The 26,667-nt window shown below is 46.5% G+C and overlaps 1 protein-coding gene and 1 long non-coding RNA gene across 7 annotated transcripts in view; one reads left to right on the top strand and one right to left on the bottom strand.

Moving 5' to 3' along the window:
• Window positions 1-26,667, bottom strand: part of PAX7 (paired box 7) — a 101,389-nt gene that overhangs the window by 50,111 nt on the left and 24,611 nt on the right. For 4 of the 6 annotated variants that reach the window (XM_071766721.1, XM_071766722.1, XM_071766718.1 and 1 more), the window contains one exon: window positions 485-684. In XM_071766721.1, coding sequence (XP_071622822.1) covers window positions 485-684 — 200 coding nt within the window. Of the gene's footprint in view, window positions 1-484; window positions 685-18,667; window positions 19,126-26,667 lie in introns of those variants that run through there. The other 2 variants (XM_071766717.1, XM_071766719.1) reach the window with 2 other exon arrangements.
• On the top strand, window positions 19,900-26,294 carry LOC139806715 (uncharacterized). Its single transcript, XR_011730331.1, has 3 exons — window positions 19,900-20,820; window positions 23,338-23,391; window positions 23,618-26,294. It is a non-coding gene; the product is annotated as an uncharacterized lncRNA (long non-coding RNA).

Below are 26,667 nucleotides of genomic sequence, written 5' to 3'. Positions count from 1 at the left end.
TGTGCTCTCCTGAGATCGAGGGTAAAAAGAAAAAAAAAAAAAAAGTTTTATGAAAATTCACACAGAGAAGTTGCAAACTTTGCAAAATATGATCTGCTCCCCTGTGCAAGGTTGGTAAATGGGGTGATTTCTCCCAAAACTCCAAATACAAACACACACACACACACACACACACTTGATTCCTTCTAGGGAGATGGAGGAATTTCCTCCAGCAGAAAACAGAGCTAAATGCTTTGCCAAGTTAGAGAAAATTTGGCTCCTGCTCCCAACCTGGATGGCAACCCTTCAGCTGGTACCTCTGCAGCAGCCCAAATCCCAGCAGCACCCATGAGAACGTGGGAATCTTCAGAAGTGGCTCTAGGCCTGGGATCCTTGTGTCCATGTCTCCAGGGAAAAGTCACCACCTTTCCCCCATCCCATCCCCCAGCTGCCCAAGCAGCAGTGCCACCAGGCTGAGGTGCCAGGCACTGGCTCTGCTCCTCACCTGCACCCTGGCCTCGGTGAGCTTGGTTCTCTGGGCCAGCTCCTCCCGTGTGTAGATGTCTGGGTAGTGGGTTCTCTCAAATGCCTTCTCCAGCTCCTCCAGCTGCTCAGCAGTGAAGGTGGTTCTGCTGCGGCGCTGCTTGCGCTTCAGGGGCAGATCTGGTTCTGATTCCACGTCGGAGCCTTCGTCCAGTCTGTTACCTGGGGTGGGAGAGAGGGGAAAGCTGCTGGAATTGCTGAGCAGTCCTGCAACCTCAGCTCACTCCTGCTGGGATGGTGTCTGTCAGTACAGACACTGTCCCTGTACATCTCTAGCACTTTTCTGCTCTTTCTGTTGTTCTCCACTGTGATTTTTTTCCCACTTGCACACAGAAAAAATCAGAAGGGGTTGCAGGAAAGAGAGGGCTCAAAGCTCCCTATTCAGATTGTTACAGAGAAAGAGCTTCCAGTTGTTGACTTAAATTATTTCAAGAAATTTTCGGGTTTTTTATTTGAAATTTTTCAGAATTGCACATTTTACACTGAGGAGATGTAGAAGGTAAAATGAGCACATAAATACATGCTGTAGATTTAGTCAATATGTGGTGACTTGACTTGTGCAGCCTAATTTCCTCTTGTGTTCTGTCAAGTATGAGAACTTGAGATTCCAATTTTTTTAACCATCTCCTCAGGAAGAGAAAAAAAATATATATTAGGAATTTTCACAGGTGGGAAAAGACTTTGCAACTTTGCTTCACCTCTGGCTGCCTAGGGGATACAGCTCCTCTTCTCCTAACTCCCCAAATTTCAGCAGGAGTTTTGCATTAAGGTGACATGAAAGTCTTTAACCAATGTCTAACTGGGTCACCTACTTCCTCCATCTTCACTTGCCCTGGACCTCTGCCTTTGCCTTCTCCCTGCCTTGAACCTTGAACCTATTGCCTCCTGAGGCACTCATCTAAGCCCAGTAAGTATAGATAGAAAAAAAAAAGCCCAATTTTGCTCTTGTTTGTGTCTGGAGATAGAGCAGAAGGCAGCATGTTGGTGTTCACCAAGCCTACAGTCAGACCCAGTGGATTTTAGAGAAGATGCCCCAGGAAAAGCTTTGGCTGTGACTCCAAGGCCTCTCTTGGAGTGAACCTTGGGCAATGTACAGCTCCCTGCTCCCCGTGGTGAGGATGGTGATGTATGGAGGAGCTCAGCCAGACCAAAACTTGACATCTGCCTTCAGGACAGTGAAAAATGTGCCACCAGTTCAGAGCAGCAGAGAATAAAGTGTATGATATATGGAACCTTTCAGCTAGGTGAGAGATCTGGCCTCTGCCACCTTTTCCTTCTCTCTCATGAAAACAGGAGACACATTAAATGTGAGCTTCTTTTTTTCCCCTACCAAGCTTGACTGCTGCCCCTGAGAATAACTGCACAGACCAAGAGCCAGAGTCTGCTTAAACATTGAGCTCACATCAGTTTGGGGTTTTTTTCTTTTGCCTAAGCCTTTGTTAATTTAGGCTTAAATCAGGATTTACATGTGCTCATCCTGATGATAAAGTTCCCTAAAGTGACTCTGAGTGTTTTTCAGTCTCATTTTTCGTTCAGCTCCTATACTATCATCACCCAAAAATCTGCCTTTTTTTTTTTTTTGCCTTTTTTTTTTTTTTTCCAGGGCTGGAAACAGCAGCTGTGACTTCCCCAACAGCTGCTCGAGAGTGGTGGCAGTTTGGGGAGTAAGAGGCAAACATCCCATCGGAGCTCCCTTGTTTATACTGAGATCATCACAAAATGCCATGGCATTCAGCTTGCTGCAACACAAAAATGCTTTTATGTCCTGGGGCTTCACAGGGAGGATGCAGAGCTGGAACTCAGCTAACTACAGTTGTGCTGGGGTCAGAGGAGTGGGGGGTTTGTTTTGAGGGGAAAAACAGCACTTTAAGAGGTTTTCCCATCTTCTAGCTCTGGCTGATCAATACCCAGTCTTTACACACATCCATCTCTTGAAATCATGAACCCTTTCTTTCTCACTGACTTCAAATTCACTGTTGGCAGTTTCTGTCCCACGTTTCAAAAACAGTTTCACCAAAACATTTTCACCAAAATTGGTTACTAAAGTCGGTTTTTGTTCTGTTGGTTTTCAGGGAAGCTCTAGAGGTTCAAATAGTGTAAAAGGAACATCTGCACTTGAAAGTAACAGCCCTCCACATCTGGGTCCCAGGTGATTCAGGGCAAGTAGAAGCACATCTGGACCTTGAAGCACCATGCTGTGCAAAAACACATCTGGAAACCTACAGTATACAGTAAATTTATTTAAGTTAATTGCTTAAGTCACCATCTATTATTGGTTTAATTACTCAGTATCTTTTCTGGAAATACTTAATATGAAAAAAATGTAAGGCTGGAGGTGTGTTTTGCTCCAGGATGTGCCAGGAAGGGGAAGGGAAATCCACAGAGTTCAATGTCATTTAACTCTGGAGCTGAACACATTTCTTTACAGTACATATGCACTTCAGTACAGTTAGTATGCATGCTCAGCAGCAACTTTCAGCCTGTGAGTTCTTTAGAAGAGGAATTCTCATTTGCAGCATGTTTCACACCTCATGCAACAAAGCCCCAGCCTGCATGGCAAGTACTACAGAGACAGTGGTGTCAGAGACTTTAAGGTCTGACTCTTCTGTTGGACACTTGGTAGCAATGCTGTGAAATCTAACTCCAGCTCATCCACTTGCTTGGTCCAACCTCTTTCTTAGTGTCCAACAAACCTGGAACCCAGGATCTCCCAGGTGAAGGGGACAAAGTCTCAAAAAGGATCTATAATATGTTTCATCTCCCACACTTCATTTTCCTCACTTTTTTTTTTTTTTTTTTTTGCTTTTTGCTGCAAAAGTCTGGAGAGGTAAAACCAGCCACACTTTCTTCAATAGGTTTATGCTCCTAATTAAGAATCACTGCTCTGGCCACAAAGTATTAGGAGAGGAAAAGACTGTCAGGAGTACCAGTCTGTCCCATTCACAGCAGCACTGGTGACTCTGCTGGCCACAGCCTGGCTACAGGGTTAACGTGTGGAGAGCCAAACCTCGCCACATAAACTGATGTAACACTTTCTATCCCTGGGGCTCCAAACAGCTCCTGAGGGGCATTATTTCCATTTTACAACCGTGGCAGGGATGGCGGAAGTCACCCACCTACAGTGCCCTGTGAGTCAGGAGCAAAGCTGGGAAAAAAAGCCCTGGCTCCTCGTGCCAAGTCCAAAGCTCCAACAACTCAACTACAAAGATGAAACCAAGAGAGCAAGGAAAATCCCAGGGTATGTCTGGAACCAGCTGGTCTTAGTCTGCTGCAGCTGCTGCTGTCAGACACAGATTCATTAAATAATAGAGAAAGTCTTTCAGCTGAGACAGGCTGCAGTGTGAGCCCATTATCTAACATCCCTGTTACCAGGGGACAGTTCCCTTACCTGCCCTGAGGATCTAGCAGGTCTTTGCCATTCCTAAACAGCTGAAAACTGCTGGGCAAACCACTGCCATCATCTCTGCAAAGTTTCTGTGCAATGAGAAGTTTTCCAAAGCTTTGAGAGTAACTTAGGGAAGTTGCTAGGCAAGTCCAGGGGGATTCATCCAAACCTTGAACACTTCATTTTTAATTTTTTTTTTTTTTTCAACACATCCCTGTGTGAAAAATGAATGTGTGGCACTGCCAGCAGCATGAGCAGGGGGGGAATCCGAGTTTGGAGCCTCCAGCACAACGGGGCTCTTGCTGTAGAAATAATCAGTAGCATGCACTGGTAGCATTTTACACTTACTCAGCACGGACAGCACCGAACACCCTGAAAATGCGAAGGTGGAGAAATATCTAGCAGCAGCTTCTTGGGTGGCTTACCAACCACTAGTTGTGATGAAGGATGGGAAACAGCTAGCTGTCCAATACGTGGCTCCCCTAGGGTATCATACCAGCTACAGACTGACAGAAAAGAACAGAATGGAGAGGTGAAAGGAGGGGAAAGTCGCACGGGAGGACAAGTCAGAGAAAAGGGAAAACTAAGAGAAAAGCATGCATGTTGCAGGACACACACACACAGGCTAATCCCACTAGAAATATTTCTTTTTCTAAGAGCAATTCCATTTTTATTAATTATCATAACTGCACCGTAGTGCAGAAAGAAAATCAAATTGCCCAAAACTCTTTGCTTAGCAGTGCTCTCAGACATAAAGAGATATAGGCTTGGGTATGGGAATGAAAGGAAGATTTCCAGGCTGAAAATTCATAAGCTCTCCCCTCTGCTCAGAGGGGGCTGTTCAGATGTAAGGGCAAGAGCAGAGACACAACACAGCTTGGGCACAGGGGGTAGAGAAAGCTACATGAAGGCACCTGCTGAAGGTTTGCATGGATCAATGCCAAGACCCACATCTTCAGGGAGGATGAGCTGGAGAGAACTGAATAAACCAAGATGGTTCCTTCTTCCCATAGAACAGCTAGAACAAGTGAGCAGGGTGGCACAGGAAAGGTGACAAATAGGAGCCTGGGCTTGTCCTGGGACCCATTCATGAGGAAATGTGTAAATTGCAGCCTCCAAAATCACATTCCTGAATAATGCTGCTGATTCAAGTTGGGGTGCAATTAGCAAGAGCTGGGCAGAGCTCTCTGGGGAGGTTTAAAAGGAACAGAAGTAGACTGGACCTTGAGAAAAGGAACAAGAAAAACCCTTCTAATTATGGATGGGATGTGTCCTCCCTCTCCCCATTCCTTTCACTCCTCTACTTCCCATCTTCCCTTCTTCTCCTCTCCACCTCCATTCACTGCTGGGTGCCTCTTAGCCCTGGAGTTAAATTAATCAACAGGATTAGGTGGAATCGGCCACAAGGAGACCCTCCAGGCTCAGCCTGAGCCCTTGATGCTCCACAAGGACCTTCTGCCTTGTCCTGAAGCACCTCGGTGCCGTCTGGAAGGGTTGGCAGGCAGGGCCAGACATGGAAACGCATTCATTAAAGAGGGGATTGGATTTGGCTGGAGGGTGAAGGGGAGCTGCACGTTCCCTCTGTCAGTATTTCTCATCTCATTTCCTCTCTCTCTCTCTCTCTCTTTCTCTCTTGATTCCAGCTGCACCATCCTAAAAATTAAATGTATGTTGGAGGGGAGAGATGAAGAGGGGGAAGGGAATGGTTTTGTGCACTGCTTAGCTGTAACTACACTGTTTGTGCTTTACAAACCCAGCCAGACACTGCTGGAGCAATGTCCACTACACCAGACCTGGAGGTGACTGGCTGGGAAGCTGATGCAGCCACAGGGGAAATGTGGATTTAGTGGCCTGAGAGAAGAAGAGTCTCAAGTTGAAGGTACCAGCAAGATGTGTGCACAGCCCCACACCAGGTCTCCCTCTCTACACAACATTCTCCATTCACCAGAGCTGTTGTTCTTGGTGGCTCCACCAGCTCCAGCTGCATAAACATCTGTGCTCATTTTTCCAGTCCCATGTGTACCTGAACTTCAGGTACCCAAAAGAAAGCATTAGATTATATTCTAGGGGAATGCCTTCCGTGGACCTCAGCTCTGTGGAGCAGGAAGGGTAGGACTGCACATCTCACACTGTCTGCTCCCCCAAAAGGATGTGGGATGAGCAAGGGTCATGAAAATGCAGGAATGTATTCACAGAGCACATCCCCTCTGATGGACCCCGCAGTCAACAGCTTCAGAAGCACAAGCTGAAACTCTGACTTCTTAGCATCTGCCTTTCCCTCTGGCAGAAAGCAAACAAAACCCATCAAAATGCAAACAAGACCATGAAAAGCTTGAGAGAAGGCGACCCTGCGGCAGCGTCGCAAGCGCAGAGCTGTGTTGCCTCCGTTCTTCTTTCCAGCATGGAAACCAGAACCCCCTTTTCTCTCTCTCCTCAGAAAATGCTGAAGTCCTGAGCTCACAATGAGAGAGGTGCACGTGTGTGCACACAATCACCCTCTTTCCCCTCCAAACCTATTACACATCAGGTAGGCCTGCAAAGGGGGGCAGAGGTGTTTCAAGTTCATCTCTTGCCCCCTTCCCCCATCCAAGCACATTCCCAGACACAAAAAAACCCCAATCGTTGGCACAGAACATTCCATAAAGCCTGGGTTTCCCCCTCCCTCCCCTTTCCAACCTGCAAACTCCCCATTCTCCAGCATTTGCTGGTGCCTGTGCAGCTGTATTACAGTTTAACATAGTTTAGAGGGCTGTGGTGTGGAGCAGCAGCAGCAAGTGAATCACATAATAGTTGATATGCGTTTTAATCAAGTAATTCGGCCCGAGCAGAATGATAGTGCCTGTTGGTGGGGTGCCCTTGAATACCAAACAGACTGGGTAGCAGGTCTAGGAAAATGAAAAAGTCATTTACAGCTCAGCTGGGGACTGCAGTGTTCAGCAAAGCATTAGTGAGAGGGCCTTCGGAGATAAAGGTTTGGGTATTTTTTCTTTTTTTTTTTTTTTCTATTTCTTTTTTTTTTTAATTCAGGCACTGAAGTGGCCAGCTGAAACCAAACCCCAGGATGAGGTAATGTCCATTATAGGCTTTACAACCTGGAAATCATACTCAGAGTGGAGCTGATGCTCTGGAACAAGGTGGCAGAGACAGTGTGTGTGTGTCTCTCTGTCCGGGGGGAATATCAAAAAGGGGGGAGGTCACAGAGAGAGGGGGTTCACAGCTAGATGATTCCCTCATCGTGTCAAGATCTTTACTGAGTGACCAAATTCATACATTGAAGGAGAAGCTGTAGGAAGGAGGGAAAAAAAGGAAAGCTGGAGGTTTAATGGATGAAAAGGGAGCATATGGAAAAGGTGTCTTTTCCATATGCATGCACAGCTCCTCACTGGTGGATAACCACACAACCTGTTCTGGCTTGGGATGGGGCATCCAATGATTTTTCCATGTTTGAATCCCCCAGATTCACCCCACATTCACAAGGCTTGAAGGCTCAAATGTGGTACAAAATGTTAAATTTTACCTGGTTCTGGCTGCTCTACTTCCCTGAGCACTCACCCACTCTGCCAGAATTTGCCTCCTAACTCAAAGATTGCTTTTGGGGTTTTAAAAAAACCCTCACACAGGGGTACCTCACCTGGCACTTGGCCATGAAATACATGTATGCTTCTTAATTAAAAGAACAAAAAATTCTCTTTGGGTAAAGTACCAGTTTGGAACACACAGAGGTACAAAATTCACCTCCATTTTGCACTATAAATTCCCTTCATCTCCTTCAATGAGTACCTGGCTCAGTTCTACTGGGTTCACAGGCACAACTACAAGTGGTTCACTGAAAGATTTGGGAAAGAAAAAGCCAAAAAGACCCTGTTTTCCTTGAGACAGTCATCCATCACCCAAAGCCTCTTGCCAACATGAGGATTTGCACCAAATGAAGAGACCCAGCAGCTCTCTGCTCTCCTCTCTGTATTTAGTTGCAGCAGCTCCAGGTAACTCTGTTCAGGTGGGGAACACACCTGTGCCTTGAAGCTGGAAGCCAAACTAGATGAGGTTTGTTCCAAGCCCACAAAGCAGAAGGAATTGCATCCCTAGCCAGATGCATTCCCACAATCCTCACCCCATGTACAGACCAAGCAAACTCCTTTGCTGATGCTCACCAGGGCAGCTGTGGTCAAAGCCAAGAGCTGTACTCGTTTATCTGGGTGGAGGGATCTGGCCCCACAGGCTCCATCTCCTCTGCATGTGAAAGTAGTGAGAGGCATCAGGGCCCCAGCAAATCCTCCTGCAAAGCAGGGGCTGGCAGCAGAGCTATCAGCTGCAGTGCCCCACGCAAAGACACACGGCCACAAAACCCACAACATATTCTGCTCCTTACGAGCAGTGAACAAAACCAAATCATCCAGAACATTTGGAGGAAGGTAGGGAAGAAGGAAGGGAGGGAGGGCAAAAGAGTGCCTATGTCCCCAACAGCCTTTGTTAATTCCCAGCACTGGCCTGAACATAAACAGATGGAATATCCATCAACTCCAGACCTCTTTTCTTTTCTTTCAACTTTTTTCTAGTTCTCGCCTCCCTGCCCCCTCCACCCCTAACACTCTTTCTTCTGGCTTTTGTTTGGCCTTTTAAAGAACCCCGAGGTAATGAGGCCTGCCCCAACTCCCCAGCACATCTGTGAAGTCCATAAAAGGCCCCTTTTTCACTTCAATATTCATAGCCCTGTGCTTGTGGCAGGCACAGGACCCAGTGAGGGCTGCAGGGGCCCACGGGCTCCTCTGCTCCAACTGAGACCTTGCAGTCAGCCAGAGAGGCAGCAGTGGCCCTCCCAAAACTGGGAAGCAAAGAGAGATGAGCTGGGATACAGGCAGAGAGGAGGAAAGATCTGCTCGTTTTCTTTAGATTTTCCCTGCGTTTTTTGCTTTCTTCCCTTTCCACCTCTCTGGTTTCCTTAAAAGAACTCCTCATAGAGGAAGGGAAGTTGATGGAGCAGCACAAATGGGTCCCACTCCAAGGGGCACAGAAGAAGTGGGCAGAGGCACCCAGGGTGCTGGGTGGCCTTAAAGATGGGAGACCTGCTCCTTTGATAACCACCTTGACTCAACACCCCAGCCAGAGCCATGGCAGGTTACCTGGCCTGCAGTGTAGGAAGCCAGGCCCTTCCTCCAGGCAAGAAGCAGTGGTGTGTTTGTGGCACGTGGAGCTGAAAAAACAGCAGGTGAAAAAACAGCAGGTGACTGAGCAAGGGGTAAAATGAAGTGCACACGTTTAGCTTGGTGCTCTGTGTTCCATTTCAGGACTCTGCCTGGAGAGGTGCTTAGTGCTTGCTTGGGGCAGCCCCAAGCCCTTGGTGCTCAGCCTACACCCATGACTCCCACCCACTTAGTTCATGACAGAGCTGAACCTCCAGCTGGGGCCAAGAAGGTGCAAGGAACCCCTGGTGATGCCCAGCTTGCTGAAATCCTGCTCTTTGTGCTCCAGCCGTGCCCGTTTCCCCCAGCAGCCATTGTACACAACATGAGAGGCACTGGAGCCAGGGGTGAGCCTCCAGGAGCCCGTTACACCACTTTGCCTCCTCACTCTGAGCACAATACTGCATCTAACTGCTCCCCACATGCGTTACGACCACCCTCTGAGGGTGCCTGGAGGTACAAATACTGTCACAGAAAAGACACTGTACTATTCAAACACCTTTGTGAAAACAACACTCATATCCACAGGAGAGCGACTAGGGACTGACCCCAGCCAGAGGACAGAGAGCTCTGGGCAGTTTCACCCTTCTCACCTCGAGAAACATGTATCCTTCTATGCCAGTCCCAGTTCCCCATCCTTAACCTAATTTCAGAGCTTTTTACTTAGTAATTTTCTCAAAACTGAATGAGCAAAGATGAAGAAGCACCATAAGGTTACACCTAAGGAAAAGTCACCTTTCTCCAGCTTTGGGCTGGAATCCCCCTTGTGTAACAGGTTAATCAGCATGGGACATGTACACAGCAACACCATCTCCTGTGTCCTTGATTCCTGAGCTCCCTTCCCACCTCACATTCTGTGACTCTGTGATTTCATGTCCAGCATCCTAGCAGAGCTCACAGATCCAGGTTTCACAGTTTCTCGTCTGTGAAAACCTCTGCTCCTCCTGGCTTTGTCCCAGCACAGCTCTGCTCATGTACTTGAAGTACTGCCACCCCTTCTGTTCCAGTTCTGGGCCCCACACACTCTGCCAGCACATCTCAATCTTGGCTGATAGATGCCTCACTATTCTTACCCTGGGGTCCCTGCACAGCTCTATCATTGCTCCTCCATCCCAATTTGCAACACCCTCTTTTATTTTCATCCTAACCCCCTATATACCTCTGCCAACGACCCTTAATCTTGTCCTGTAGTTTCTCTGCTGTTCCAGCCCTGGGCCTCCCTGGCTGGATACATCAAGTTAAAGACCTTTCAATATAAGACTCTTTCAGGAAAGAGAAACAAATTTAACCTCATAAACCTTTCCCAATCCTGAAAAACCAGCCTGTGAGAATGAGGCACCAGAGACCACTTAACCACACATGAGAAACACATTCCTCCTGCTGTTTGCAAGCCCTGCTTCATTTATCTGAATGTCAGCCCGACTGCCTGAAGCCAAGAGGTGTGAGAGTAGGCACGAGCAACCACTTTGCTTCCTTCACTTTGTCCTCTACCATGTCTGTGACAACAGAGGGATGCAGCAAGAGTCATTAGGCTGTTGTCCTTGGAGAATGACTGATTCTTTAGCTTCTTTCCTGCTTCTTTCCCTTTCCTGTGTCCTTATGCTTTTTTATTTATACACACACACAATACATACACATACCTACAAGTAAATACACATCCACCCTGTCTTGCTACTTCCACTTGTTCTCTCTACTGCACTACCACAGGTTTCTCTCTTTTTCTCTCTGCATCTATGCTCCTCCTCTGCCTACTTTTCTCCCAACAAACACTCATAACTTTATATTCGTTTCAGCCCACAGAAAAAACACCCAAGTACGTGACCATGAAGAACTCTGGGAGAAAAGGAGCCACGAACAGAGCGTGCCCCTCCTCAAGCTGCCCAACAGCAGCTCCGGCTGCTGCTGAAAATGTGTTGAGAAGCTGGGCTGTGACATTCCCCTGCAATTGAACCCCTCTGCTTGTCCCTGCTGCTCTCTGCGAGCCGAGCCGGGAGAAGAAAGAGAAGAAAGAAAAGTATAGGGAGGAGAGAATGCAAGTGACAGAAAGAAGGATTGAATGAAGGAGCGAAAAGAAAGAAAGATATCCCTGCGCCGCTTTGGTCCTTTATCAGCCCTGTCATCTGGTGCAGGGCCCTGTTTGCATTGTCTCACCTTGGACAAAACAAAAAGGCGTTTTTTGTGCGGATTCCTTTAGAGCTGCCAGAGCCCGCACCTTAGGGGGTCTGGGGAGGCTGAATGTGCAGCTGACAGCCCCGCACAGCCCCTGTGATATCAATAAACTCCGACACGTCAGCTCTTCAGCACAGCTCATGTGGAAGGTACGGCCTGAATATTAAAACCTCCAGCGGCCCCGGGAGAAGCCTTGGCTGGAGGGGGAGGAGGTGGCTCAGAGCAAGACGAGGTTGGTGAGCCAGGGGCTGTGCTAGCAGCAGCCAGGGCCAAGGCAGCCAAGAAAAGAAGCAGCCTCAGAGATCTTCTACCTGCTGTCTCACTAACTGCTCAGGGGCTTTTTGCTTTTATTTCTTGGCCACCACTGAGGATGAGAGGCACACGGGCTTGTAGGATGGCTCCCACTACAGCTCCTGGGACAGGGAATATCTCTGAGAGCCAAACTGGACAGGAGTCCAACAACCAACCCTGTGCTCACCTGCTCCACACCACATCCTACCCCCTGGACATGTGCTGCAGAAATGCAGCATGAGAAATGCATGCATGAGAAAATGCCACTCCAGGCACTGCTGTTTATGTTATGATGGTGCTCAAAGGTTTCCAGCCAGCCAGCAAAACTTCCAGCCTACAGTGACAAGCCAGGCCACAGGAGTGTCTGGTTTGGACACTGAAGACCAGTAGCAATTTTTTATGCCACTTCTGATACTGTAACAAGATGCTTTCCCAGAAGGGCAGGCACAGCATGGTGACAGAAGTACTGGTGAACTTTCATGCTTTTTAGCACTGGCTACAAAACATTTTCCCCTGCTGGCACTTTCCACCCCTGGGTTCCAGAGTGAACATGCCCAGCTGCAATAAGAGGCAGCTCACTCCATGACCTGTGCTGAGCTCAGAGCCAGCCCGAGCTCTCTGAACACTCCAGAACATCCACAGCCTCCATTTCCACTCGGATCACAACTCTGAAGTTTTCTTTTTGCAGCAAAGGTTATAACATATGTTGCCCAGACTAAATACTTGAATTCTGAGGTGCCAGTTCCTCTAAAGGAGTTGGGAAAGGCCAGTGCCACCACCAGAGCAGAGCTGTGCTGAACATGCCCTCTATAAAGCCTTGGGGAAGGCAAGACACAACTGTCATGAGGCCAAGAGCAAGACAGAAGAAGTTTCAAAGGCTCCAGCCCCCCAGTTTTTTCAGGGAGCAGAGAGCACACATGATCCTGTGTGAGGTTTATCTGCCAATTATTTCTCAGGATACATGACTTCATTCTTTAGGTATTTTAAAATGTAACAAGGGATCTTTCAGGAGCTTGTGATGATTGGAATGGGCTGCCCAGGGAAGGGGTGGATTCTCCATCCCTGGAGATATTTCAAAAGAGCCTGGATGTGGCACCCAGTGCCATGGGCTGGGAACCACGGGGGGAGTGGAGCAAGGGTTGGACTTGATGAGCTCTGAGGTCCCTTCCAACCCAGCCAATTCTATGATTCTATGATTCATTGATCTCTCTTCCTCTTGGACTGTGACCCCAGGAGGCAACTGTGCCCTGGCAGACACACAGCAGAAACCTGTCACAACCACTTCTTGCTTAGAAATTCAAGATGAAGAGAAAAGTCAAAAACATTTCCCCGCCATCATTAAACCAGGAGAGTGTGTGCAGGGCAGCTCTGCTCTTACCAGATGGAGAGGCTGAGTCTGTGCAGAATGACATTCTGGCAGGTGGGAACAGGTATTTAGATATTTCTGCTCCTAGATCTCTTCTGGTTAGAACTGTGAAGATCTTAAGTTTTCCATTTTTACAGTCAGATTTCTCCAAATGCAGAGAAGGGAGAGTGTTTCAGGATAATCTTAACTCATTTCTGTTTGACTGGACTGTTTGTTGGATTTGGGTTGTGGTTTTTTTTTTTTTTGTTTTTTTTTTTTTTTTTTGTTTTTTTGTTTTTTTGTTTTTGTTTGTTTGTTGTTTTTTTAAGAAAGAACTAAATATTTTACTATTTTAGTTGTAGAAACACTTCAGCTCAGCTGAAATGAAAAAAACTTGCTCTGTTTCCAAATTATTTGATTAGTTTTTTTTTCCCATTAGTAATTCATTCCAACATGAATTGTTACTTGAGAATACACTGAAAACCCTCTGTATTTTTTTTATTCCTCTCCCCCAAGCAGCCAATGGCCCTTGCAGGGATCCTTGCAGAGGCTGCTGTAGCTCAGTTTTGTCTACGTGCCCCTTGTCAGCCACAGAAATCAAGAGAGCCAAGAGTTGGCATTGTGTTTCTTAGGGATGTGATGTCTTTAAGATCAAACTTTTGGTTCCTCTGCGACTACTGCTGTACAAAAGGGGGAGGATTTGTGTGCCTGGCTCTCTGGGACCTGCAAGGACACATGCAAGGTGGTGGGAATGTCAAATACATCTCATGAGCTACCTGTAGGACTGGCATTAGCAGCTAAAAAAACAGATTCTGAGCAAAACCAGCAAACAAAATAGGTACTAAAAACTCTCGCTTGGAAAAAAAAATATTAAAAAAATCTCAGAACCCCTGAGAAATCTCCTTGAAAACCAAACAGTGAAGTGTTACAAGGAAGAAAATTCCCACCCTCAGCTTGAATGGCCAGAGCAAGTGCACAGTGTCACAGGAAAAATATTTTTCCAGTCACTGATGAGCCCACATGAGACTCACTCACCCTTCAAGGGGCTGGGTAATATCTGAGTTAGTTCCACACCATGTACAGTTTTGAAAGCTGAGCACTGACCATGCAAAAGCCTCACTCCTTTCATCCACCCCTTCTTCCCAACCAAATTTTACAGACCAGAGAAAATTAGCTGGAATGTTTAATGAACCTTTTGATATTCATACTTCTTCAGCTGGTAAATAATTTCATTCTGCACGCTGAGGACATTCAGGGTGCAAGCATGGAGATTTTCCTCTTGGGATAGGGTGAGTTGGCTTAGCTAAATTAAGAAATTTACCTCCCCCTGAAATTTGAAACACTTCAGAAATGCACTTGTCTGAATTGTCCAGATTCTCTGTGTTTCAGAGTGTGAAACAGTATTAACTGTTATTTGGATTTCTGTAGTTCCTACAGGCCAAAAGTAGAGTTAGGTGGGGATTTTGCACAGTAGTGAAGCAAACATGGGCAAACAATGGCAGGACAGATAAGATGAGGGACCTAGATGGTGAAAAAACACCAACATTTTTACTAGTCTGAGTCAATAATAGAAATAAATTTGGATGCCCTGACTCCCAGGTGGCTGCTGGGTCCACTGGCTGTCCCTCTTTAGATTAGCATGCCAAAAAAATTATTAATGACTTGGTCTGATCCCTTGCACCTTGCCAGATGTGCTGTGTAACCTCCACCAAGTCTCAAACTTGTGGTTAGATGAAACATACCTTTTTGCAAGACACCACTCTGCTGAATATCACCTGCAGCTCTAACACATTATTGAAGTAATTGATTAGCCTGCCCTTCTTACTTCAACACTATCCTCCATGCTTAAAGATTCCCATTTCATGCTTCAAAAATCCCAGGGAGAACAAGCTCTTGAGTTGCATGAGTTTGCTGGACAATCCTGGAGCTGTTAGCAACAGTAACGAGGTGGAGCCCCTCTTCCAGCCACCAAACAGAGCGCTCAGATGCCATCGAAGCAAAGCCAAGGGGTCAGCAAAGGTTTGAAACCGAAAGGTTTGAAAACCCGAGTGTTTTTTTTGTTTAGTGGACGTTTTCTAAACAGCAGAACAGAAAAGTCAACAGCCTTGCAGCTTCCTACACAGCACAAGATAAATTGAGACACTCAGAAGAATAAACAACAGACTCGACTTGAAGCCTGAGCAGCACACAAGCCGAAGAGCTGGACTGTGCTCCTTGGATATGAATTTGAACCCCGGGTGTGCCGTGATTTAGGTGGGGAGAACCTGGTCCCCCGGGATATGGAAACCTTGGACTCAGACTGGCAGGAGTGGGAGCTGAGCCCTGCTCTGGGAATGGCAGGGCTGCCCCGGGTCACGTAGCCACCGTTCCACTCCCCACTGCGAGGGGCCCCAGCCCTGGATATTTGCAACAGGCTTTAGTGTCACAGTGGGAGCTGCAGAGGACTTACAGCCCTTTGTGCTGGATACGCTTGGCGGTCCGAGGCTGCCAGCGCTATCGCTATTAGAAATGCCACCAGAATACAGGAGAGATTTTCCACTCCCTTCTCATCCATTATCTTATCTGTCTGTATTGTCTCCTGTTTGGTATTGGGCTTGGGGACAGCTGACACACACAGAGACACAACTCAAGAAGTTCCAGCAAGCCTTGAACCACGAGCGGGGCTTTTCAAGGCGCGCTTTGCACACTGTGTCTCTGCGATCTGCTCGAGATGCTGATGTTGCTGGGAAAAAAACTTGGCAAGCAGGGCACATGCCCCACACCTACTTCTGTGTTGGGTGGAGGCACCCATCCCAAACCAGCAGGGACTGAGAACTGCCTTTGTACCTACAAACGACCTTCCCTCCGACTGATGATCCAATATTCCTGCCTCCCGCTGGCTCCCTGGGAGCTTTGTGGCCGTGGGTGTTGTGCAGAGCTGTGAAATCACCAGGGAAGCACCTGAACACCAACAAAATCCAGCACATGTCCCTTCCAGCTGCTGGGTCACAAACACTCCCACTCTGTTTCAGTCAAGTTCAAACCAACCCTCACTACCCAGCTTCAGAAAATCTGCAGGAGCAGCCCAGATTTTTTCCTCCCTAGAAGCCCACAAGTTAACATTTCTGTTCTTTTAGATTCTTGCAGAACTGGGATCAGTTTCACTCCCAGAGGACAGATGAGTTTCTCTCCCAAAAACTGAATTTTCCCTCAAAACACAAACTTACAGGTACATATTTTTATATCAAAAAGTACAGTATTTATGAAAATAATAATTTTTAGGCACATAAGTAATATTTAGATTTTAATGCAACATTAAAATAATTCTCTGTGATTTGTTATCAGTTTCCACAAAACCTAACTCACTGTCTTTAAATGTTAATCATTTGTAAGCACTCGGGCTTCAAAGTTTTTGTTGATGATACTCAAGATATTTCCCAAACCTGCACAATGTCACCCTCTGCTGACGCATTCAAATAGAAGTTTTTATAACAAAAGAGATAAATGGTCAATGTAACCAGGTACCCTGCCCCTGACACCTCCCAGGGCTGGGTACTTCCCCATCAGCCACTCTGTAATTATCTCCTCCACCATTATTTCTCTTGAGTGAAGGGTAATCCCAGTGCCAATTAACTCGTGGCTGACATCTGCAAAAACCTGGGTGCTTTTTTTCTTTAAAAATCTTGGTTACATAGGATCAAACTGCAGCAAGAACCAAAATGTCAGCTGCTCTCTAGGAGCCTCAGCACCTGGGCAGGGAAAAGGTGTGGCTACCAAGAGCCACAGAGAAATCAACATTCGAAAAGTAGTTACATAAATGAAGAAAAAAGAAACCACAAACACTTCATGACTTGCCAGCAAACTTCTGCTACATAACCTAAAAATTTGTGAGGAGTTAGAGGCTATCCAGCTAAGGGCATAAGTGACTATTCCTGATTAGAAAAGTTTTATACTCACGAGGCAAGGCCCTTTCTGATCTTCATCCTTCCTCAGCTCACTGTGCAGAGGTGCTCACTTAATTGTTCTTACAGTCTGTGTTTAAAAAGCACTGCTTTAGCATCTGCCTCTTAGTACTTTCTAAGACCACCACCAGCTTTAATTTTAGATGGCAATTATACTCAAATGTTTTCATCTGGTACTTTCTGGGAAATGGCCAGGGAAATGTAAATAGAGCAAAGGTACACACCTAAATAAAGATGTTGAAAACACGGTAAATGCTAACAAACTATATATAAAAAAAATATGGACATTCTTATATGTTTATATATTCTCTACATGATACCTAAAGATTTAGGCAGGCACACAGAACAGAAACACAATGGTGTAATAAATATATTTATATTTAATATATATATAAATATATATAAATTTAAAAGGATAAATATAAATTACAGGTATGTGAAATAAATTGTGCCTCTGAGGTTATTTGTGGTTCCCAAGTGCCATTGGAAGAGGCATTTATAGCACTCATCTGTGGCCTGCTGTAGTGTTGAGCCAGAAGGCTCTGTGCTGATGCTCATAACAGAGAAGTAGGATTTATCCTAATAAATGTTCCTGAGCTAGGAGTCAGCAAGCCTTCCTCCAAGGTATCTGCCACTTATCAGGTGTGCAGTGAATGCAGGCAGAAAGAGAGATACAGAGGACTGCATGCCTGGTGGGTTGACAAATGATGGGTGAATTTGCTTCTTAACCTAAAAATTATCACTAGATGGAGAAAAGAGAAAGTGGGAAAGAGTGAAGACAAGAAGTGCACTGTCAGCATTATGCTAGTACCTCAAAATCAGAGAATTACACAGAATCACACAGAATCATTGTCAGGAGTTGGAATAGAACAGGAGAAGAAAGAAAAAGAAAAAAAAAAAAAAAAAGTCTGGAAGTCCTTGGGGATGAGATCATCTGTCACCACAGGCCAGCAGAGCTGTCGTGAAATAAATAAATGGTCTGGATTGTCTGCAAGAGTGACTACAAGTCAATGACATTGATCCACATGTCCATCTGGATGAAAACTTGTTTGTGGGCAGGCCCTTCACTGGGTGAAAAGTGCCTCCTTTGGCTCCTTCTGCCCATCATTCCTCCCTCCTTTCCCTAAGTCAGAGATAATGAAGTTACAGAGGGCTCACTAAAAAGGCAAGGAGGTTTGGGGTTTTTTTCCCCCCCTTCAGCTTCCTCTGAAACAAACCCAACAACAACTCAGCTGGTCTTCCTCTATTATTTTTGTTGGAGAGACTCCCTCAGCCCCTCCCTCCCTATGGATCTGCTGCTAATAAGAGTCATGTAAGTTTGTTGTACACCTGCCAAATTTTCAGATGGGACCAGGAGCCGGCTCGCGTGGTTGTTGTTTTTCCTGGATGAGACAGACTGCAAGGGAGTGTGGCAGCACCTGAATGCCAGGGCTGAAAAACATCAGAAACTGCCCTGCACTCCACATCCATGGTGGGAGAGGGAGTGGGAATAACAGGGATGAAGAAGGATGGAAGAGCATATGAACATCAGCACACAGCTGGGAATGCCCTTGGAGAGTATTAAAAAGCAAATCCAGCCCGTGATGAGCTTTGGGGAGAGAAAGCAGAGGCTGAACCTAATGCCGTATTTACTGAGCACTGCTTTTAGTGCAAAGCACAGAGAGCTGGGCTGCAGCAGTGCCCAGGGCTGTACAGACACACCAGCACAGCAGCACATGAAGGGAAGGAAAGCCTTGAGAGGGTGAAACCAACACTCCAGGACATTCAGACACTTCAGGGAGCACAGCCTGAGGCAGACAGCGATTTCAACACAAACCACAAGAAGGGCTCTGACCTTGCCGAATCTGTAGCAAGGTCCCCCCAGACTGCTGGAGCAGTTCCTCACTGCCTCTGTCTGGCTGTCCTGACGGATGAACCAGGATGTCCTGCATGGGCTGACCGCACCGAGGCTGCTCCAGCAACTCCCAGCACCACAACCACCCTGACAGAGCAGCCATGGCCACCGTGACTGACTGACTGACTGACTGACTGACTGATAGACTGACTGACAGACTGACTGGCTGTCTGACTGACTGACTGACTGACTGATTGACTGACTGACTGATTGACTGACTGATGGACTGACGGACTGACTGACAGACTGCCCACACTGCCCCAGTTCCATACCTGTCCAACAGGGCTGCCCTGACTGATTCATCACCCAAGTCAGGGCTGACTGAGGCTGCCATGGCCATTCTGCAGGACAGACAGAGTGAGAGACAGGGCTAGGGACAGGGCAAGGGACAAGGTGAGTGACAGACAGGGCAAGGGACAGGGCGAGGGACGGGGCGAGGGACAGGGCGAGGGACGGGGCGAGGGACGGGGCGAGGGACGGGGCGAGGGACGGGGCGAGGGACGGGGCGAGGGACGGGGCGAGGGACAGCCCTGTTCAGAGCTCTTCCCGCCTCAGCCCCCACCTCACTGCTCCTCGCTGCCTGAGGCGCCTGCTCCCCTCGGCTGAGGGGCTGTGCTCCTATTGGCTGCCTGCCCGGTATGCCTGCCCCCTGCGGGCAGCCCAGCCAATCAGCACTGAGCAGGGTGCAGTGGAAGGTTCCTGAAGGTCCCTCAGGGGGCCATTATGGGGCTCGATGGCGGCTCCCTAAGGGGGGTGGTGCCCATGGTGGTCTGGAGAGGGGCTGAGGGGGTAAAAGAAGCTCTGTTTTCCCTCTGCTAATAGAAGGCAGGACACTGCCTTAGCTTCGCTCCAGCCTGAAGACAGAAAGGGGACTGGGAGCTCCTGAGGCTCCCATTTACTGTGAGGGAGAGGAGGGCAGCTCTGCATGCAGGTGCCTCGGGGTACCTGGCCTGAAGGGTGATGGTGAAGGGGAATGTGGATTATAGGCATCTTTTAACATTATACCCGTGCTGTGCCTGTGAGAGAGAAGTTTGGTGTACAAACTGAGCGGGCACACAGCTCGGAGTGGGACTGGAGCAGTGTGGGCAGCCATGAGTTGATGGCAGCTTGAGGGGGGCACTCTGGGTAGAGGAACAGGGTGGGAAGAGGTTTTGGGGAAAGGTACTTTAGGGAAATGGTTTGCAAAGTGTGAAAGAAAGGAGAGAGAGGGTGCAGGCAGCGAGCACAGGCAGCTATAATCGGGGTAGATTACACAGGCCCTTATGCAGAAAGAGCAGGATTTTGATGTCTCCCTGAAGACGCTTGCATGAGGTATTGAGAAGAAGATGGATTTTAGCTGAATAACTTTAAACAACCAAGAAGCCAGGGAGGAAGAAACTCAATAGCAAGGGGGGAAAAAAAAATACTTAGTAGGTCATCTCCTGCACGTGTCACTCAGCACAAGGCTGTTCTTGCCAGAAGGAATTTTTCCTTCAAAACTCGATAGTTCAGTTTAAGTCCCAGTGCTTTCTGTAGTGTCCAAATGCCACAAGAGAGGGAAATCCGGGCAGCCCGACTTCACTAACTGCTAAGTCCTAAAATCTTTCTTTTTTTTTTTTTTTTCTTTTTTTTTTTTTTTTTCCCCACTGTCCCTATTTCTTTTGATTCAGACAAAACTCCCTCTGAAGTTGAGTGGACTGAATACGAGGGCATTTACTCAAAGCTCAATTCAGATGTCACTGGGGGTAAATCTCCATAATGCCAGCTGGCGCTTGCTTGAGTGAGCAGTCATTACTCTCTAAGTCAGCCACCCAGCAAAACAGCCCGCAGGAGGTGTGGTGGTGAAGGGACAAGCCTGATATAGAGAAAAATGGGGTTCAGAGCATCATAGGCTTTGATTTAATTAAAGACAAACTGTTTAGTGTCTGTGCTTGCAAGATTGGATCATAGCACAGTCCCCAGGGGAAGGCCGTTTGCTGACATCCTGGTAATAAGACCAGACAGGCAGCTTTCCCAATAAATTGTACCAGCTAAGACAACTCAGTTCATGTCACAGCATCCTGATCTGGTTCGTTGAGTTGTCTGCAAAGAGCTTTAATTGTAATTTACGGAGGGTAAGTGCCTACCAGAGAACGGGTTTAAAAATCGCAGGCTCTCTTGAAATTAGCAGTCCACTGGTTTAGAATGGTTAAAAATATGGCTCTCAGGCTGCTAGAAACTGAGTGAGATGTCCTTGATCTTTTTCTTTTTCTTTTTTTTTTCTTTTTTTTCACTTTAGAGGCAGGACCTCGTGGTTATTTCTTCCAGCTTAAACAGTACAGGACACGTTAAAACAGAACAAAGCCAAAAAGCCTCAACCAAAAACCTTGATGGTAGGAGGGGGGAAAAGTTAGCAAAAACTCAATGAAGGCAACAGCCGTTTCTTCCCGCCTCAGGTCTGATTCAATCAGGTCTTTCAAAAGAAACTCCTGTCACCACAAACTGCCTTTTCATGCCAAATTCCTCCGGCTCCCCCTCTCTGCCCCATCCCAGCGACTTCCAACAGCACCGATCAATCTCCAAGCGACACCCTGCTCCCCCCCTCTCTGCTCCCAGCTGCCTGCAGCCACCGCCGTTCCCAAGCAAAAGGCAGCTTCACCCAGGAAGGTGGTGGAAAAAATGTGGACAAATTTCTGATTTGCAACACTCTGGGAATGGGTTTATTGCCATTGTTTGAGTGCAAATGTATAAATAAAGCAAAACGAAGATTCCAGGGTGAGTCCGATGAAAAGCAGAAAACAAGAAATTTTATGGCCATAAGTGGCGTGGGCTAATGGTGATTTTTGAGGCACTGGACCATGGTAGTTACTTAGCTAAATGATTGCTGTGAAACCGGGCAAGAGGCTTATTTCTTAATTACTGTTACATATTATGTCAAGCTGACACTTCAAGGCGTGCTCAGGCACTGATAAAGTTAGCCAAAAAAAAAAAAAACCCTAAAACCAACCCCACAACCAAAACACCCTTACTGCTCTGAGAGGCATGTTACTAGGGGGGCAGGGCTGGCCCCTCAAAAATGGGTGCAGTGGGCTCACTCTCTCCCTAACTCTAGATCCATAGGATAGGGCATGAGTGGATAAACATCTCTGGGAAGCTGACAGCCTTTCAGCTGGCTGGGCAGAGCAGGGGACTGGAAGGAGCTGTGAGGACCAGTGGCACTGGGACAGGGGAAGGGGACATTCCCTGCTGTCCAGCAATTCAGAGACAGATTTCCTCTGTTCCACATGGAGCCTCTGGATCTCCAACCAGAAGCATAATTCAGTGCCAAGGAGGGACACACATGGAGCAGTGTGTTGTCCCTGCCTTATTAGAGCTCCTCTGGTTTCTAGTGGCCACAGAGTGACTCAGCTTCTGCTCAAAGCTTCCAGAGCCCTGCTAGGACCAGAGGTTAGATTTTGGTTTCCTTGGGGCCACCTTTTTGCTGCAGTGCCCCCAAAAAAGTCTCTGGCAACTGCTTCTCTTTTGATGGCTTTGCCCCACTGTCCCATGGTGGGTAATGTGGGGCAGGAGCAATCAGGCTGCTAATTCCCTGCTCCCAGATCTATCTCATTAGCCATCATCAATTACATTATACACATGCTTTGATCATGTATAGCCCATATGGAAAAATCTCACTTGGTGGTAGCTCAGGTTTACAGTCCTTTATATATGCAATAGGCTTACAGTCCCACAGCTGTAGTTCTACTGTACAAAATAAATATATATTTTATATCCCAGATAGTGTCCTTTCCCTCACGCTTTGCCCCATGAACCAGGAGTTACACAAATCCTAAACAAAAGCACAATCTTTGCACTAAAATCTCATAGCCTGAGCATAGGGTTTTGTTGGTGCATTTTCTTCCCAGTGTAAACTCCTCCAGAAGAGGAAAGAGAAATTACACATTTGCAATCCCTTGAAATAACCACTTGCCACTGGCTTGAGCTGCTTATGAACAAACACTAGAGAATATTGAAGTAGGAGAGATGGACAGAGCAGCATCACAGTCCAAGATGTTCTCTGTTTTTTATTTAATCAGCCAAATCACCACCTCTGTCTCCACATGACCCTTCTATTTGTGGCATGCAAAATCTAGATACTAAATTTACAGCTATGTCAGTTTTACCCTATGAAAGCTGATTATACCTGACATTTAAAAAAAAAAAAAGATTGAAAAAAGAAATAAAACAAACTAAACAAAATTCAACTGTGCAGAAGTGCTAATGGCAAAATACATTCACAGCTTGTTTAACAACCCAAACTGCATAACTGCAGCAACCAAACTCATCCCAAGGTGTTAAACTTATTTTGTGAGCAGAAAATGCTTCTCCCTGAAAAAAAAAAAAAAAATGGAAAATGAAAAGTCCTCACTGTGACTTCTTCTAAGACTGAGAAATTGTATTCCCTTGGAATTATTTTCAAAACTCCTCTGAACAAATGTAATTATTTGTACATCGTGGAGCTGGCTTCGCAGCTAGCTGGCCATGCTCCCTGAAATGCACTGCTTGCCCATTGATGTTGGAGAACAAGTAGGGGCACTCTTTCAAAACTTTCAGAAAAAAAAAAAATAAAAAAAAAAAAGTCAAGCTTTTTTTTTTTTTTCTTTTCCTTTCAGCTCTTTGGAATAATGTGCCTTCAAGAGCCCTGGATTAGCTCCAGTATTTTTGAGGTAGGAAACATGCAGAGGTTTAATTCTTTATTGACTCCATCAGGTTCAGGTTACATGTTGGGGTATAAAATTATAAACAAATGGACGGCATTTACATTTCTGAAGTGTTTCCAGTCCCCCTCACCCTCTCGCCCCTCTGAAGGGCACATCAGAAGCAGTGCCGCCTGGGTAAAGGGAGCCAGGTGGCTTCACCAATAAACAAGACATCCTTTCTACCCTCTCCTAGCAGTGGGCTGCTCGATCCCTCGGGTCCCTGGCTCGAGTCCAGACTGAAATCCTATGTGCACCAAGCAGGTCAGTCTCAGGTGAGCCCCCGGGGAAATCAGACTCCCAAACACAGAGGGCTGAGCAATTATAATTTTGTAGCCCTTGTAATGTGGAGCATGAGCTCTAAGCTGCCTGTTGTCATGGAGCAGGTCAGCCCTGCTCATAACCAAGAGAAGGAGTCAAAGACACAGGAAAGAAATTGCTGTCACTTGCTCTGTTGTGACTGAGAAGTGAGGAAATGGAAACTGCGAAGTCACACAACTCTAATCGAGGCTTGTGGTTCCTGGAGAGAGGAGGGACAAAGTGACACCATTTCCACCAGCGTCACTTTTTGTTCTAATTGTTTCAAGTAGACAGTCTTGCCCAACCATCCAAGCCCCCTGCAATGATCAGAGGCTTGAACAGCAAGAACGTGCAGGCAACTGGAGGGAAGGCTGGAATCAAAGCCAGCCAAGCCTCCCAGATCACTGACAGCCCGAGTGTGTCCCTTGCTATCACCCTTTGGCATTAGCAGAAGTGCAGCACTTCTCACCACGGTGTGTGAGAATCATGAAACAGGACCAATGCCACTTCACAATTCACGCCAGCTGTAGCAAGAGATCATTTGAGGGTCCTGGCTGACGTGTAGCTCATACAGTGAGCAAAAGGAGTGACTACAACAGGGCAGCTGTCCATGAGACAAACTCTGAAATGTCAACAGCCTTCAGTCTACCAGGTAGTGATAATTGTTAGAACCTTGGCAGGTACAGCATCTTCACTCTTTCTGAGACACTGTGAAGTGCTAAGCCAGAGCTGGTTCACATTCACCTCCTGAATTATTAACAGCAGCTCTTGCAGCACTTGGATGTTTCTTAGACATCCTCCAGTTTCAGGAGAGGTTTAGTTAAACCAGAGGAGCAGTGATGTGTGTTATTACTGCAAGAATGAGACCAGCTTGGTCGCTTTGATTCCCCATTACTCTGGGCACTAAGTAACTGTACAGTAAGACACTCCCAGGGTTGGATGAGGCAGAGGTGGAGACAGAAACCACAGAGACATAAAACTGCTTGGTGAGCAAAGCAATCCAGTGTCAGAGCCAGATTTTAGGTCTTCAGAGCTATGGTTCTGTTCCAAATGCTTTAGACAAGAGGCACAGCACATACAAGGCCAGGTTGCATGCTGCAGGCTGACTAACCTGGTGGTGCTGGAATAAAAATCAGATTTGTTAAAAAAATCAATATCTAGAGTTAACAGGTGAAGTTCCTCATTTGATGCAATCTAAAGTAGGTATATCAGATTCACTCCCTTAAACCTTGTGTGTGAGTTACGGTGCTGTGGAGCTACAATCAGTGTAACTCTGCTACCATGAGTGTACCAGGAGATCCTGCACCCCGGGGTATGCTCACTGCTCCCAGAGCTAACAACCCCTTTTTCAGCCATTCACTTTTATAGGAGGTGGTAGAGTCTGTGTTTCATACCGTGAGGCTACTCACATGTATAAAGTTAAATACAGACATAAGTAATTGCAGATTTGGGATGTGAGACAATAAGGAGCAAATTTTCAGTGGCTCAGCCGAGGCCTCCAAAACTGCATGCCTTAAATTGGGAGATGCGGTTATGAGTGATCACGTTTTCCTGTGCCCCAGAGCTCTGAACTACACACAAACGTATTTTGCATGCACCAACCTAAGTTCTGAGCAATGAAACCCAGACCAAAAATGTATGGATACAGGGGGAGGAGGGGCAACTGATCCCTTCTCTGATCCAAATGAGGAATCTCCTGTGAAACATCCCATTTTCCTGGCACGTCAGGAACATTTTTCTAGATTGCTCCTCAGGAGATTCCTCAGTGGTATCAGCATGGACAATTCTTAGCAACACAACTGGGCTGAGAGGAGGATCATTTGCCAGATAATCCAAATGCTGCTCCTAGAAGAGTATTAAAAAACAGGAGATGCTTGTGGATCACAGACCCCGAATACCAAAAGCCCCTCCTCAAATCCACAGTGAGTGATCTACTCCATTTACAGGACTCCGTGAGGTGAAGCCTTTTTGTATTATTTAAGAACCCGACCCAATGAGTGTGTTGAGCCTCAGCACAGAGCTGTGTGGGGATGGAGGAGGCTGTGCTGGAAAGAGGAATCCCACGAGACACACGTTCAGTTCCTTCTTTAATCCTGAGCTCCTGGTGGGACACAAAGTGCCATAGCTATCCAGCCTGTGCTTTCATTTCCTTACCTATAAAAATACCCATCATATTGCCCTTCTGCTGGGGTATGGTGACTCAAAACCCATAACAATGACATATGTGCTCCCATATAGATTTCTCAGTTGGTCACATTTCATTGTCACCTTTTACAACATTTTTCTTGCTTCTAGAAAATACAAAATGCCTGTTACTTGAGTGGAATAAACCTCAGAGCTTGCTAGCTTGCAAATGAAAAAAAAAAAAAACCAACAAAAACCACCCACAACATTCAGAAGAGATACAAGTGCTCAAAGGAGCCTTGAAATATATATTTTTGGTTAACTGTGATATTGCCTGTAGCTCTTTATGGCATTTTTAAAGCATCAAAGCTCAGATTTGTTATATTGAACCTGGAAAGCTTCAAAAACTTTTTGTAAATTAAAATTAAAAAAGAAGATACCAAAAGCTATGAAGTGGTATTTTTCAGATGGGAATATGCTTTGATTTTGGTGGTTAAAGCAAATAATACTCTCTCCTCCTCCTCTTTCCCCCTGTACCCCCAACAGAGTTTTCAGTGCTGCAGACAGAAGGTGGGGAAAAACAAATATGACATAAATTGTCTTGGTAAACAAGTAAATAGAGTCACTTAACTCTTCCCCCTATGACTTCTTGCTGGAACTCGGAATTAGTTTATGGCAGGGCTGTGTCAAAAGACCCCCTCCTTGGAAACAGAGGTGAGACCTCAAAAGCCATTGTCTCTTTAGTTAATTAATTAAGGTAATACTGAGCAGAGCTTTGCTTCTAAGTTCAAGGAACCCAGCTGGGGGCAGCAGCCTCTTGTT

The sequence above is a fragment of the Heliangelus exortis genome, chromosome 23 (assembly GCF_036169615.1).
Source record: "Heliangelus exortis chromosome 23, bHelExo1.hap1, whole genome shotgun sequence".
NCBI lineage: Eukaryota > Metazoa > Chordata > Aves > Apodiformes > Trochilidae > Heliangelus > Heliangelus exortis.
This window is presented reverse-complemented; position numbering and strand designations above follow the sequence as displayed.